A 15,207-nucleotide genomic window follows, 5' to 3' on the forward strand; every position below is an offset into this window, starting at 1 on the left:
CGGACCGTACCGCAGTCTCCGCTGAATCGCCCGGGGCTCGCAGGAGTAGGTCCAGCCCCGCGCAAGCACCCTGGAGGGGTTTGAGGACAGAGCGCGGCCTGTCGGGCTCCTCGGACTCCGCACGCCCAGAACTCCCTAGAAGGTCTAAACCCGGGACTGCCGCCACCAGCCCCGACGGCACGAGGTCAAGGGGCCTAAAATCAGGGGTGTAGGGCGTTGGGTATGCAACCCCCCTCCCTGCACCTGGAAAAGAATTTCCTTTTGCTTTTCCCCTCTTGGCAAGTGTGTGGAGCCCCAGAACGCGGAGGTTCCCCATAATAAAGACCCCGGCCATCCCTCCACCCACCCCCGAGGCCAAGCGAAGGATGGAACCTCTCTCGCTCTCGGGCGTTCCAAGGGCACAAAGAAGCAGGCACGAGGATGTGGTCACATCCCGAACACAGTCTCCGGGAAAGCGCGGGAATGGGGATCGAGTGACCAATCCTCCAGGCGAATGAGGGGGCGTCGAGCCCTTACCGGGAGGAGGGCAGGGAACATTGCGGGAGCCCACAGCGACTTAGCACGGCCCCTCTTCCGGAAAGGTCAGCTCCAGCTAGCTAGCTGGCGGGCTGGGTACAGAGGCCCCTCCCGCGAGTCTCCACTGGGGCGCTCCGCGCGCTCTCCAGGGGCGGGGTCTGCTCCGCCTCGAGTAGGCCGCAGCCCAGCTTGGCCAAGGAAGACGCGGATGGGACTTGGCCTCCTAGGTCATTACTCCCACCCTTCAACCGATTTCTTTGCTTCGGTTGGAGGTGGTTATCTGCTCAGTCTGGGCGCCCCCTCTGCGGCTCTTGGCTAGAGTCGGGCCAGGGGCCTGAGCCAAGAGGCCAGGGAATTCCTAGAGAATTTTGGGGTTTCATATTGCTCAGGGCACCAGGCGATGCTTTTTGAGGGCGAAGTTCAAGGAGTTAGATGCTTTCCCCCCTAAGAGTGCACCTTCTCCCTGGGGAAACTAGATGAGTTAGGAGCCGTCGCCCACCCCCACCCCCGCACCACCTGTTGGGGTTTGCTTTTTAACTCCGGGCACACCTTGCCCAAGACCTTCGGAGCTAGGGGAGGAGTGTCCCGTCCCCGCATCCTGCCAGGCCAATGATTGGGGCTTGGGTAGGGGGTTGGTCTGTGTGTGGCTGAAATTCATTGATCAGGGGCGGAAACAAGTCCGTGGCTTGGGACGGTGGGAGGTGCGGCTGCCCGGGTTCCCAGCGTGTGGCTGTCCCAGGTGGGCGCCGGATCCAGAGTTCGTCCCGGGGCTCCCCGCAGCTTTGGAGTGCCAGGGGCCCGCACCGTGTAGCCATGGCGGAGCTACTGCAGTGGGTGCACCTCCAGGAGCTCCCGAGGCGAGCAGGGTGGGGGAAGGGGGGCCCCGGGTCCCCGCGGCCCGCATTCGGAAGCGTTTTCCTGAGCGACTTAAGGGCTTAGTGCTTTCAAGTCGCCGCCGGTATGCGGCTGCAGGTGACCCCACCTTGGTGCGCCCCCTCCGGTCCTGTGTGGGGTGGGCGGCTGCGGGAGGTCGAGGTCAGTAGGAGATCTCCACTGGGCCCTGCGCCCCCTCCCCAAAGTCCCCGGCCGGGCGGTGCGCAGCCGCAGTGCGTGCAGGGGTCGGCGCCGCGGCGGGCCGGTTCCTGAATGAACGCGCTCCCTTCCCCCGCCTTGAATGAAGGTTCCCACAGCCAGGGACGGTGGCAAACGCGTCTGCCGCGGAATTCGCCCTCTCGGGGCCGGAGATCCGCCCCGGCCGGCTGCGGTCTCCCCTGGGGACGGGTGGGCGGCAATGAAAGCGGGAAGGTGATTTAAGTTACTTTTGGATTTTCTTTCCAACCAACTAGTGCCTTCCCGATTGGGTCGCTGGCCCTTTGTCTCCACATGGTCACCGAGAAATAAGCGCAGAGCACTTTAAATGACCCCAGAATTCGCAGTTCCTGCCTCGTGGTGGGTTTTTAAAAGGCACTGTAAAATTAAAACTGCAACAGAAAAGTTTTTAAGAGTTGCTTTTCTCTTTGGAAAAAAAATTTAAAATAAAAACGCGTCGTGGGCTCTCCTAGAAGCAGCCGCCCTCAAGGGCCCAGGGCTGGCGGCCCCCTCTGCAGCTCCAGGGACGCGTATCTAGGCTCCCCGGGGTGGGGGCTGGGCCGCTGGCGCTCCCCGCCAAGGCCCCAAATTCCTGCGCCTCCCCCGCGGGTTCCTGGACGGCTCTTCACGCTCGCCGGCCGGGCTTGCACTTTTGCGCCCGTCCCTGAGCCGGGAAATCAACGAAGTTCCTAGTCAAGATCTGCCCGGTCCGCCTAGTAACAGCGCCGCGCCCCCATTGGCTCATGCTAATTCCAGTTTCCTCTGTCTTTCTCCCGGGTTAGGGGGAAGCTCCCTCCCGGACCCCGAGCCCGTTTTGCCGTAGTGGGCGAGCCTCTTTATGACCCGCTGCCCCTCGCTGTCGCCGGCCGCCTCGGGCCGGGCCGGGGCGCCCGCGGGGCTCGCGGCCCTCGCCCTGCGGGGCAGCAGCCGCCCGGTGATAGCGCGCAGCCCCATAAATCATCGGGGCAGCCGCCCGGTCCGGATTTTATGAATGAAAAAGTAGCCGGGCCGCCCTCGTGCGCGGGCTGCTGCTGCTACGAGGCACCGGCGTGTCCGGGGCCAACAGGAGCCTGGGTGCCCGGGGAGGGGGACACGGCGGTGGGCGCTCCCTGCTCGGGCCACCCACCGCTTCCGAGGCGTGAGCGGGGGTAATTACCCTCCTGGACTCGGAATATTAGTAACCCTAATTCCCGGCGGGGGAGGGGAGCGGGAAGAATCAGCCCTGAGAGGGGGGTGTCTGTCTTGCTGCGTGCACCCTTGCGTAGGGGAGGGGGCTTTTCATCCGTTTTCTTTGAGCCTTTACTGTTAGGGGATCCGGCGGTTTGATGACGCTAGACTATATTCAGAGGGAAGTAAATGAACGGTTTTCTTAATTGGGGGCAAGTAGTGTAAAAACTTATCAAAAAAAGTTGAGATTGGGCAAAATGTCCTTTTATTTAAAAAAAAAAAGTCACCAAAGAGATTAAACCTGAACAAAAAATTTTAAAAACCCACTTTTCTATATTCTTTTATATGGCTCTTAAGGGAGCGGTAACATTGGGTTCCCTCTCGTAAAAACCACTAATATATATAGATGTTGTTTAAAACCAGATCAATAACACCCATTCCTTTAACTTAGAGTTGTTCTAATTTTTGCCAACCCCTGCCATCCCCCCACAGGCTCACGAATGCAGCCCCGGGCTAATTGTAAATGTGCAGAGATGTCCACACCCCCAACAAAACCAATTAGAAAGCTTCCGGTGGTCTTGTCACAGGCAAGAGAAGCGACTAATATTTCCAGCGATTTAATTTTTTTTATTATTAAAAAATAAGTCAGGACAGAGACCACTATTTTGCAGCCTTCCATTCAGGGCGTTTTTCTAGCTCTTAAATTGCCGGGATGGGGTGGGGGGCTGGGGGGAATAGGAGATCCCTGAAAGGATGTATTGGCCAAGGTAGGAAGACGACCGGCAGATCCCCCAGGCGGAGGACAGGATGAAGGAAATGCTGGCCACCATCTTGGGCTGCTGCTGGAATTTTCGGGCGTTTATTTTATTTATTTTATTTTTTGAGCGAGCACATGCTAGGCTGAAATCCCTTTATGGCTTAGGGATACCCCCTCGGGCATTTGCAACGACCCCCCCTGGCGCGGGAACGAAGCCTCCACCAGGGTCGCGGACTCTGCTCCGCGTCCCTGAGTGCTAAGTGGTTCCTGAAATTAACACGTGTTAATGAAAATGAAAGAAGATGTAGACGCTGAGGTCCCTTGGCCGCCTCTCCGCCCGTGGGTGCCCTCGTGGCGTTTTCGGAAATGCGCCCATTCTCCCGGCTCGGATATAGGGTGTCGCTGAGCCCCAGAGTCCCCCCTCCATGCGGTCTCCCCCGGCTGCGGGTGGCCTGCTCGCCCCCCCACCCCAGTTGTCCCCCCTGCAGAGCCACCTCCACCCACCCCCAAATCCCGGGGGACCCACTCGGGGACGGCAGACACCCCTGCACCCCTCTTCCACGGCGGGGAGAAAGGCAGCCTCGGCCGATTTGCATTTCTATGAAAACCAGGCTTCGGGGGCAACTCCGCCGCGGGGCAGGCGCGGCGCCTCCGGGATGGCTTTTGGGCTCTGCCCCTCTCCGCTCCCCGGCGCTTGGAGCCCGCGCCCCCTCCCCCTGCGCCCGCCCGCCCCCCCCTCCCGCTCCCATTCTCTGCCCGGCTTTGATCTCTGCTTAACAACAGTAACGTCACACGGACTACAGGGGAGTTTTGTTGGAAGTTGCAAAGTCCTGGAGCCTCCAGAGGGCTGTCGGCGCAGTAGCAGCGAGCAGCAGCGTCCGCGCGCTCCGGCGAGGGGCAGACGAGCTCGAGGGAGCGCGGGGCAGCGGGAGCTAGAGCCGAGCGCGGACCGACCCGGGACCCACCGCCGTCCCCAGGCCGCCCAGTAGAGCCCCAGCCATGGCACACCAACTCTTATGCTGCGAAGTGGAGACCATCCGCCGGGCGTACCCCGATGCCAACCTACTCAACGACCGGGTGCTGCGGGCCATGCTCAAGGCGGAGGAGACCTGCGCACCCTCCGTGTCCTACTTCAAGTGTGTGCAGAAGGAGATCCTGCCGTCCATGCGGAAGATCGTGGCCACCTGGATGCTGGAGGTGCGGGGCTTCGGGCGGCTCTCTTAGGACTTTCCTGCAACTTGTTGCCCAAACCCACATTTCTTTGCCACTCACCTCCCTCCCTTCTCTCCCACCCCAACTTTGAAGTTTGCCGGGGTGCTGCTAGGAATCGCATTTTCAAAATATATAGATATTGTGGGTGTTTTTTGAACGAAAAGGGGGTGGGGGTGGGGTCGTTTGAAATTCCCTATCCTGGCGGGGGTAGTGGGGGGGGGGAGCGGTCGGGGAGGGGACCCTTAGAGAAAAGCCAGTTGCCAGGGGCACCCCAGTTGGTTCGAGGGTGCGGGCCGGCGGCCTGGGCGCTCTTTGTGGCCCCCGCCTGCGCCCGAGCCCCGCTGCGCCTCCTCTTCGGCTGCACTGCCGCGAGCCGCCTGCTCCAGAGGGAGGGGGCATAGATTTGATTTTTAAATTAATATCCATGGACACGTATGCAAGGGCCGCTCGTGCCAGTATTATGCGCCATCTTTGTTCTTTTATTGCAAAGCAAAAGTGTTTATTAATAATTGGGGGTAGGGTGGGGGCGGGGAGCGGCCGGCGAGGCGCTGGGGCCGCCGCGAGGGGCCGCGCGGCCGCCGGGAACCGGAGGGAGGGGCGCGGGGACGGAGCGCGGGCAGCTTGGGGGGGACCCCGCTCGGGAAGAGGGGCCCCTTTGTTCAAGCTGCAAGTCCCGGGGCGCCCCGCACGGCCAGCCTGGGCCGGGGAGCACGCCGAGCTGCAAGGTCGCGTGGCCCCCAAGACGCTGGGGATTGACCCTGGTCTGCAGGGGTCTCAGCTTGGGGGACCTGTCTGGAGCGAGCCGGCGGCCCGGGGCACACTTTCAGGCCTTCAGCGGGCGCCCGGGGGGGCCGCAGATATTTTAAAATAATTTTTGAAAGTGCGGCGTGGTGCCCTTGCGAGAGGGAAACGGCGCCCGCGCCCAGGGGGAAGGGGGGGCCCCCAAGTTTGAATTCCTGGGGCTCTCCCCAGAGCTTGCAACGAGCTCTCGACCCCTGGCCTGGGTAAAGGGCCGCCCGAGGGTCATTTTCAGGGGTTTTTTATGTACCCAGTTATTTTTTTTATATTTTTAAATATTTTTTGAAAAGATGACGTCTGGGGAAATGCGCCGCGGCGGCCTGGGACGCCACCTTTGTGTCTCGCAGGCGCTGTGAGCGCGGAGCCCAGCCCCGCGGCCCGCCCCGCGGCCCCGCGGCCCCGCACCCCATTTGGGATGAGCCCGGGCCAGGCGGGCCCCGGAACACCCACGCGGGCCGGGGTCCTGGGGCTGGCCGCCCGCGCGCGACGCACGCCGCCAGCCGTGCCCACTCCCGCCCCCACCATGCCAGCCTCCCGGGGACTTTCCCTTTCAGTTTCGGGGTGGGTGGGCATTGGGGACACGCGGGGGAGGGGGCGCGGCAGCGGCTGCTTCTGCCGACCCCCACTCCCGACCCGCCGCGCGCTCGGGACCCGCCGCCCGGGTGCGAGCGGGGGTGGGGGGCGCGGGGTCTCCGCGGAGGGCCCGGCGGCGACGGTCACGGCCCCCGTGCCCCGGCAGGTCTGCGAGGAGCAGAAGTGCGAGGAGGAGGTCTTCCCGCTGGCCATGAACTACCTGGACCGCTTCCTGTCGCTGGAGCCCGTGAAAAAGAGCCGCCTGCAGCTGCTGGGGGCCACCTGCATGTTCGTGGCCTCCAAGATGAAGGAGACCATCCCCCTGACGGCCGAAAAGCTGTGCATCTACACTGACAACTCCATCCGGCCTGACGAGCTGCTGGTAACCTGGGACCCTGGGACCCCCCACGCCCCTTGAGCCCCAGGACCCCGGGGGTGGGGGAGGTGCAGTGGGCGGGAGGCCCCCCGTCGGCCGCTAACACATCCTAGGCCCCGAGGACCGGCAGCCACACCGGTGGGGCCCCTCTCGAGGAGCGGGCGGGACCCCCGCCGCCCCCCATACCCAGCGCGCCCCACCACACACTGTCGCTCCACTCCCACCTTGGCTGCGCCCCTAGCGCGGCCGAAAAGTGGGCGGCGCGCGCCCTCTAGCGACGGTGAAGCGGGCGGCCCGCGCTGCTTACAAGGGCTCCCGTTCCAGGTGTGGGTCTCTTTTGTCTCCACTTGGAAACAGTTGGTCTTTTCTACGGCACCCCCTCTTCTTGGACCTCTTTTGGGGTGACATGCCGTCCTCCATTCCTGGACCCCCAACATGTCCTATCCCTTCTCTCCTGGGCCGTGTCCCACGGAGGGGGGGAGCAGCCCCTGCACCTCTCTTTATACTGGTTCACCCCACTTCCACAGCAAATGGAGCTGCTCCTGGTGAACAAACTCAAGTGGAACCTGGCCGCGATGACCCCGCACGATTTCATTGAGCACTTCCTCTCCAAGATGCCAGTGGCCGAGGAGAGCAGACAGATCATCCGGAAGCATGCTCAGACCTTCGTCGCCCTCTGTGCCACAGGTAGGGCGTCTGGGTCCTGCTGGCCCCCGGCCCCAGCCTCCCTGGGTGCCCCTTGCCCCTGGTGGAGGAGCATCTTGCCCTTTGCCTTGGTTTCCCCATCTGAGGAGCTGGTCCCCAGGCCCCTCCTGCTCTCAGAGGTGCTCCTCTATCCTTGGACTGTGTGCTGGGGCTAGGTGGAGGGTGGAGGGGGTCCCTTCCTGGGTCAGGCAGCTGAGGCTGGCCACAGCCACCACGCAGTGCCTTGGGGATGGGGGTGGGTGGTCCACCAGGCTGGGGCCACTCCGTGCTGAAAGGCATTCACCTTGGCTGCCCAGCCTGCCTCCCCTACTCCCGTCCTTCCCCCCCGCCCCCCCATCACCAGTCCTTCCCTGTGTCCTCAAGGGGCCCCCTTCTGGCCTCTCCCGGGCTGGGCCACCTGCCAGGGGCGCCTACAGGGGTGGGGAGCGCCGGCCCGCAGTGCCTGCACCACGTGCTCTGGGCGGCCAGCAGCAGCCCTTGTGCGGGGGCGGCCAGCAGAAGAGCTTAGCCGCCTGAGGCCCCGCCAAGGGGTGCCTCAGGCCTTCGCAGCTCAGCTGAGCCTGGGAGGGGCTTCAGAGCAGCCTGGAGTTGGGCTGCTGTGGTTGGCAGCAGGGGGCCAGCCTTCCCTCCCCCTGGCAGGGCTCTGGATGGTCCCTGGAGGCCCCTCCCTGACACCGCCCTGGCCCTGGCCCCTGGAGAGTTTCAGCACTCCGCGCAGACACCTACGCTCCGCATGGCCTCCCGTTTCCCCCAGCCCTAACCCTGACACCCTGTGACCTCTTTCTCTCTCCCTTCGATCGCATGGGCTAGGCCCAGGAGATCTGGAGAACCCTGCCTGGGGACCTATGCCCCCATCCCAGCCAGCTCTGCAGTGGGCCACCTCTGCCCCTGGTCAGGCCTCAGCTGTCACGTGTGTTTGGGGCTCAGCGTGGGCAACTGGAGGGCCACACAGCATCGAAAGGGGAAGTTGGCGTCTGTCACTGCCTCCCCAGAAGCAGCAGAACCCCTAGTCTGGCATCTCCTGGCACCCTCCTGATGTTGGGGTGCTCCGATGGCTGCTATTTCTGGGTCAGGCGAGAGTCGGAAAGATTCTGCTGGCCTCCCCGTCCTCCGCCTCCCACTCAAGGCATGAACCCCTCCTCCAAGCCCTTCCAAGTGAGAGGAGTAGGGGGACACCGTCAGCCTGGATGGATCTGAGGGGTGGCAGCTCTGACCCTGGGGCAGGGGCAGGGAGCCTCCCACTAGCCATCCCCTTGGCCTCCAGGGGCCAGCCCCGCAAGCAGGCAGGGAGGCGTTCTCTGGCTGGGGCGCCTCGGAAGAGAGAGGCCTCTGGAGACTTCCAGACAGCCTTTTATGGAGCTGAAAGTGGTTCAGAGAAACGGCAGAGTTTCCTGGAGATAATGCAAGGAACGGTTCTTGCACACCCTCCCCCCCCAGGATGGCGGGGGCGGCCTGGAGCTCCCCTCCCCCAGAACCCCAGGGAAGCGGGGTGTGTAGCCTGCGTGCAGTGCCTGGCAATGCGGGGAGCAGGCCCGGCGCAGAAGCTGTAAAGGGGCTTCAGTGCTGGCTCCCCAGCTGCTACGGGTCCGTGGGCACGAGCACGCCGGGCCTCTGTCTGAGATGGGGCCCAGCAAGCAGCCCCTGGCCTGCAGGGTGCAGCCTGGGCCCAAGTCCTGGGCCTCCCTGGAGAGAAGGTGTGGGGATGGAAGGCGGTCACCCAGCTTCTCTCATGCATTAACTCCAGGGCGGGGCCTTGCAGGGGGCAGGCAGGCCAGAAGGAGGAGAGGTTCACCCGCCCACCCAGGTCCCTCGGCAAGATTGTCCAGGTCCAGATCCTCCCCTGCACGGTTCGAACGTAACTGAGATGCAGCCGTGCCCTTGGTCGCGAGGGACCTCTCGCTTTTGAGTGACGTGATGGCAGCTGAAAGCAGAAAGAGGTTGGCAGAGACGGTAGTGAGGTGGAGGTGTGAGCAGAAGCCCCAGAAGATACTTCTGTCCTCCCCGGAGCAAGGGTCCTGCTTGATGGTGCCGTGAGGGGGGCTCTGTGCTTGCCCTGGTGCCTGCAGACTGGGGCTCCCCCATGTGTGCACACGTCCGCCACACCGCGGTTGCTTTTGCTTCTCTGTGAACGTGTGTGTACATCCGCGTGCACTGGAGCTTGGCGGGGTGCTGCCGTGGGCGAGGTAAGCAAACGGCCAGGGCTGCTGGGACGCTGACAAGTCATCGAGGCTGATGAGTAGGTCTTAGCAAGGGTCAGCGATGCCTCCAGGGCCTTGCTCTGGCGGCGGCCCCAGGCTCTCCGCACCGCGCGGTCGGAGCAAGCGTGGGCGCTTTGGGCATGCAGTTGGGTTCCTCCTCATTGACACGCGTAAGCCCCGCACCGTGCACACGCACATGCATGCACACACTCTATCTACACATGTGAGCCCTGCACCATGGGCGTGCACATACATGTATGCACATGTGCACACACACGTGCACGCACGCACACCCCTCCCTGGGGAGGCAGGCTTTGGAAGCGAGCCTGCCCCCAGTACGCCATCCCCTCAGATGGGAATCTCGAGGTGCAGCCACACTGTTGCTGGGACAGCAGCAATCTGTGCAGCCCTGAGTGCCTCACGGAAAAGCTCCTCCTGCCTGACTCCCCGCTCGCAGACTGGGCGGCACTGCTCCCGTTCAAAGGCGGAAAGAGGTGGCTGCCTCTGGGATTTCTTTTTCACGGGGCCCGGCAGCGGGCTCTGTCGCCCCTGCAGGGTGGCTCCCCTGCTCCCCAGCCCCCCGCCTGCTGTCTGCTCCCCCCATGCAGCCTCAGCTCTGCTGTTCCCGGAAAGGCAGCCCAGGCCCACGAGGCCCCTCCCGCTCTGCTCACCCAGCCTGGTCCTGGTGCTCCACGTGCCCCACATGAGGCAAAGGGGCTGACAAAGACGCCACGCCAGGCCCCCCTGACCGAGGTGCAGAAATCGTCGGCCTCTCCCACCAAGAATTCCACACTGGGTGCCACAGAATGGCAGCCCACGGGCCCCGCATGGCCACTTACACATCCTCCTTCCCGCTTCCCCACCTTTTCATGACAAGTGTGGGAGGTGCTGGGCTCAGCCTAGGAGCAAAGGCAGGGGTCCTCCGTCTCCCCCCCCCCCCATCGCTGAGCTGTGCCTCAGGGCAGAGGTGAGGTAGTGAGGGAATGCTACCCCTGCTGGGTCCCAGGAGGAAGGTAAAGTGGGGATAAGCATCCCAGGCCACCACGGGGAGCGCTGCCCCCTGCACACTCCTGGAGGGCTGCCGTGGGGGACAGCGAGACCTGTGTGTGTCGTGTCCCCCCGCCCCCCCCCCCGAGTGCAGACCTGACGGGCCACCTCCAGTCCCTGGGTCCCAGCCGCACATCTTGTCCCTTGTAGTCTGTCACCTTTACAAGTTAGTGTGAATAAGCAGCACGTCCCCGAGGCTCACGTGCAGCCATGTCCCTTCCCCAGAGGCCTTTGCGGTTTGTTTCTGCCGATGGCTGTTTCCTCAGTTTGCTTCTTATGTTTTCAAGTGAGCATCACAAGCTCGGGTCGGGTGAATCCTCGGCCTGGCTTCTGCAGCCCGGTGCTGGGTCCACCTCCCGACCGGCACTGCGGACCCAAAGCCCAGCCGGCCGTTGGCGGGGACGTGCCCTCATGTGGAGCTGGTGCTCAGGACTGTGGGGATCACGGGGTCCCGTGGAGGGTCCCCCACTCACGGCCCCCTTGCCTCTCTCCCTCTCTGCTGCAGACGTGAAGTTCATTTCCAACCCGCCCTCCATGGTGGCAGCCGGGAGTGTGGTGGCCGCCGTGCAGGGCCTGCACCTGGGAAGTTCCAACAGCTTCCTGTCCTACCACCGCCTCACTCGGTTCCTCTCCAAAGTGATTAAGTGCGACGCGGTAAGTGATCGGTCCGCGGCGCCCGCGCTAGCTCGGCAGGACCCAAAGCTGCCGGTCACGGATGGGAAACGCTGCGGCTCGTGCCAAGGCCCCCAAAGTGATGGAGGGTGTAGGGGACCGTGTGTGGGACGGGACAGGTGCCGTGTTCAGAGGCAAGGGACCTGGCCCAGGCTGACAGGGTGCCAGCCTCACCCCACTGTCCTGGGGCTCCTTTGGGAGGAGAAGCATCTCCCAGAACTTGCGGGCAGGCCAGGAGGGTCCTCAGGCTTCTGGCGCCCCCAGGGCTCCCAGGAGCAGGCGGGCTTCCCGGGGAGCTGTCCAGGAAGAGGGGCCACAAGGCAGGCCCGTCAGTGATCCGTGCCCTAATGGCATGTGGAGTTGGGGCCCAGTGGGGCTTTGTCCGGACCACAATGCGGATGGCTCGTAAACGGGAGCTTGAAAAGGCTCCTGTGAGGTCTGCAGATGCAACAATGGCCCATGGAGACAACCCCGTGTTTTATGGCCCCCTTTGAGTGGCTGCTGCCATTGGAGCCCCGAGCCGGAGCTGATTGTGTCTTCCTTCTTCAAAATACCATTGTTTGATGCCCAATTCCTTTCTTGTCTTAGAGAAAGAATGGAAATCACAGTTGCGGGGGTTTGTGGCCTTTACCAGACTAGACCAGCGAGGTTGGCGGGTCAGCCCTCGGCCCCGCTGGTGTGCTGAGTGGGAACCAGTGACCGCCCTGACCCCGGTCCAGGTCTGGCTCTGCTCGGGCTGCCTTCTGGTGGTCCACCCTCGAGGGCCCCAGAGGCCCGATGGGCCCTAGTAGCCGCCGGCCTCAGCGCACCACTGAGGGAAGGACGGCCGGGCCCTGGGCAGAAGCCCGCCCGTCCCGGCACTGCCGGCTGCCCGGAGGGGGCTGCGTTCTTGCTTCTCTCCCCGCTGGGAGTGGGCAGTTCCTGGAGGGGTGGGAGGGGGCTCCCCCCTCAGTCTTCGTGCTTACTGGGCCTCCTGGAGGGGTGGGGTGTCCTGGGTGGCTGCTGGGGTCCCTCACCACCGTGCAGCTCACCCTCAGTGAGGGGGACACGACACAGACGGCTGCAGATTAGAACCCAGATCGCAGCGGATGGACAGGGGAGAATTCAGTTGAGACTGAAATTTGTTAGGCTGGTTACCCGGTGACCAACGCAGCGGAGCCCCAGTGCAGAAAAGCCTCAGCCACGGAACCTTACGTGTCCTTGGGCTGCGAGCCGCGTCCCCCCTTCCCCAGAGCTGCTTCGGTCGCAAGCGTGGCTCTTCCCCGGGCCAAGGCTACAGGTCTCAGTGGCTCTGAGGAGGAAGTTAGGGCCATGTGGCCAAGGGGAGTCTCTTCCTGGATCCACTCCTTTTGGGCAGTGAACCCCTGTTTCCAGCCCCACCTGGTTGGGAGTTCAGCGGCCCCTAGGGGAAAGGCGCAGGTCTGTTTTGCAGGCTGGCCTAGAGACTCTACCTGGTTCTAGAATAGAAGCCCAGTGTAGCACCCCAGGGGTTGAGACGGGCCGCCTGGCACCTGTACCCCCGTGCTGTGGGAGACTTGCTTCCATGAGACCAGGAGAGGCCCCTGGACTCCCAAGATTCCTCTGGGGCGTTGAGACCTCGGGGACGGCGCCGGGCCAGGCCAGTGCATTCTCCCAGGGTGCAGGCCAAGCGGGCGAGGACAGAGGGGATAAAGGGTCCCGGCCGCCCCCAGCCCACCCAACATTCACTCTCAGTCATGCACGGCCTAACACTTTTGACGGCCATTCATCACGGAAGGCTGGATTCACCGCGAGGGCTGACACGGCGGAGGTCAAGTCCAAAATGCAGGGCTCAGGGGGCCTCAGGGCAGGCCCGGGGGGCAGCAGGCAGGCGGGCGAGGGCGTCCTCGTGCTCGGAAGACGGCCAGCAGCCCTGTGGCCTGCGCGGGGCCTTTGGTCCTAAGTAGGGCTGTGTGCGCCTCAGGCGGGGCGGGGTGGGGGGCATGCGGGTCGGTCCTGGGGTTTGGGCTGTGGCTCCACGTTTTCCTTCACCCGATTTGGGGGAGGCAGCGCTTTCGATGAGGCTCGCTTCCCCCAAAATGGCCCAGGTGCTGGCATGTGGGGAGGGCCCGGCCTGCAGGCGTCCATCTGAGGACCCCTGTCTCCCATCCGGCCAGGACTGTCTCCGGGCATGCCAGGAGCAGATCGAAGCCCTGCTGGAGTCCAGCCTGCGCCAGGCCCAGCAGCAGAGCCTGGACCCCAAGGCCGCCGAGGAGGAGGAGGAGGAGGAGGAGGCCGACCTGGCCTGCACGCCCACCGATGTGCGAGACGTGAACATTTGAGGGGGTGCGCACGCGGCGCGGGAGGGGCCGCCCGGGTGCTCCCCTGACAGGACCGCGCTCCTCGCCAGGACCGGTCACCACCAGAAGGGAAAGCTTCCTTCTCCTTTACTGTCGGTTTTTTCCTTTGCTCTTTTCTCCCTTCCGTCTCTGACTTCAGCAAAAGAAAAAAAGTACCCGAAAAAAAACTGTCTTTTAAAAAAAAAAAAAGGAGAGAAAAAAAATAGTATTTGCATAACCCTGAGCTGGGGGGTGGGGGGAGGTTTGCTACAAAAATAGAGGACGTGATACCCCATAATCAGCTAGGTTTTCTGTGGATCGTTCGTGACTCTGTTGTAAGGCTAGGCATTAACACAAGCAACGAGCGTGCAGGGGAGGGTTAGGGTGGATTCTTTCTGTGTTTAAAACAAAACAAAACAAAAAAAAGCATAAAAACATTTGAAAAACTAGAAAAAAGCCAGCCAACCACGTTTGGAGTAGAGGAGGGTTTTCGGTAGAAGCGCGTCCCGAGGAGGCGGCCGGAAGGCGGTCCTAGGTAGCCCGCGCGTCGCTTGCCGCGCATGTAGTCACTTTATCAGCCCTTCGCGCTCCTTTATTCCCTAGGTAGGCGAGTAACCCTTCACCTGTCCGTGGCTGATGGAACCGCAGTTAGCGCAGCGCTCCGCGTGGTCGCGCGCTGACCCTCTTCCCGCCGGCGGCGCCGCGCTCGCGGAAAGCCAGCTCCGATCCCGGCCCGCGCAGCTAGAGCGACAGAACCCGCCACAGCGACGTCATGTATTCTATTTTTATAATCTTCCTATTTTTGTAGTTGCCTGTTGAGATAGATGCTGGTTTCTCACCCCCACAGACCTGCAGCCTGCTCACATCCAGGTGAAATCCATGGCTCCTTTTTTTTTTTTTTTTCCTTCTCAATATTCTAGAACCATTCCATTTCAAAGCACTTTCAATCCAGTGGTATAGGGAATCTCTCTTGTTTCTGTTGTGTGTGGAGGGCGGGGCGGGGGGGCAGTTTCTTAATGGAATGGTTTGGGAATATTCACGTCCTTGAGTGCAGACAGGATGGCGAGGCAAGTGCATGTCACTTAGGGAGTTAGCGGGAGGGGATGTTCCTGAAGACGAGCTTCTGGTCAGGAAGTGCACTCTTACGTCGCCAGGACGGTGCACTCCTTTCTCTGTAGAGCAGTGGAAGTCCGGGAGTCCTTGGTGCCAGCTGGTGTTCGAAAGCGTAGGGACCTTTAAAGGTGGACCTAGAGAACGCGTAGTTTAAGGGTTAGGAAGGTTTTTAAACACTAAAATATATAATTTATAGTTAAGGCTAAAAAGAATATTTATTGCAGAGGATGTCTGTAAGGCCAGTATGATTTATAAAGTAATGCAATCTCCCCTTGATGTACACCCCCCGACACACACACACACACACACACACACACACACACACACGCTTTTCTGCCTTTGATGTTGCAGGTTTCATACAGTTTGTCAAATTAGGTCCTTTTTCACAGGAGAGAGAAAAAGATCCTGAGGAAAAACACGAAGAGCATGGATTTGGCCGATTCAGCCCGTACTCGGTGTTGCCCTAAATGGGAACCCCATCTGAGAGGCCTCAGAGTTCCACAGAAAAGGAGGGTACTCGGAACAAGTGCAGCCCCAACGTATTCTTGTCCCCTGTCCCCTCCTTCTGAAAAAAGAAAGCTTAGCAACCAATAGACAATTTGCACATCTTGGTTTTGTACCTTTTCATAATGACTACGTGGTGGGGGAGTCGAAGGCGGCGAGAGCACAGGGCCGGTGCTTGGCGGG

The 15,207-nt window shown here is 62.0% G+C and overlaps 2 protein-coding genes across 4 annotated transcripts in view; one reads left to right on the forward strand and one right to left on the reverse strand.

Moving 5' to 3' along the window:
- LTO1 (LTO1 maturation factor of ABCE1) overlaps positions 1–15,207 on the reverse strand; it is a 104,309-nt gene that overhangs the window by 72,154 nt on the left and 16,948 nt on the right. The window contains exon 4 of one of the 3 annotated variants that reach the window (XM_040639585.1): positions 13,737–14,654. The exons of the other annotated variants lie outside the window; for them this stretch is intronic. Coding sequence (XP_040495519.1) covers positions 14,498–14,654 — 157 coding nt within the window. The 3' untranslated portion in view covers positions 13,737–14,497. Of the gene's footprint in view, positions 1–13,736; positions 14,655–15,207 lie in introns of those variants that run through there. 3 annotated transcript variants of the gene reach the window in all.
- On the forward strand, positions 4,372–13,603 carry CCND1 (cyclin D1). Its single transcript, XM_040639580.1, has 5 exons — positions 4,372–4,726; positions 6,279–6,494; positions 7,016–7,175; positions 10,944–11,092; positions 13,246–13,603. Exons 1-5 carry the CDS (start codon positions 4,529–4,531, stop codon positions 13,408–13,410), a joined length of 888 nt encoding a protein of 295 aa, XP_040495514.1. The 5' UTR covers positions 4,372–4,528; the 3' UTR covers positions 13,411–13,603.

Source organism: Ursus maritimus, unplaced genomic scaffold (assembly GCF_017311325.1).
Source record: "Ursus maritimus isolate PB19 unplaced genomic scaffold, ASM1731132v1 scaffold_23, whole genome shotgun sequence".
NCBI classification, from domain to species: Eukaryota; Metazoa; Chordata; class Mammalia; order Carnivora; family Ursidae; genus Ursus; species Ursus maritimus.

What these genes read in the sequence shown, in the direction of transcription:
- CCND1 (XM_040639580.1), top strand. Translation starts at nt 4,529, where the DNA reads ATGGCACACCAACTCTTATGCTGCGAAGTGGAGACCATCCGCCGGGCG. An exon ending in CGTCGCCCTCTGTGCCACAG is followed by an intron (nt 7,176 to 10,943) that starts GTAGGGCGTCTG and finishes TCTCTGCTGCAG; the next exon opens with ACGTGAAGTTCATTTCCAAC. An exon ending in AAGTGATTAAGTGCGACGCG is followed by an intron (nt 11,093 to 13,245) that starts GTAAGTGATCGG and finishes CCATCCGGCCAG; the next exon opens with GACTGTCTCCGGGCATGCCA.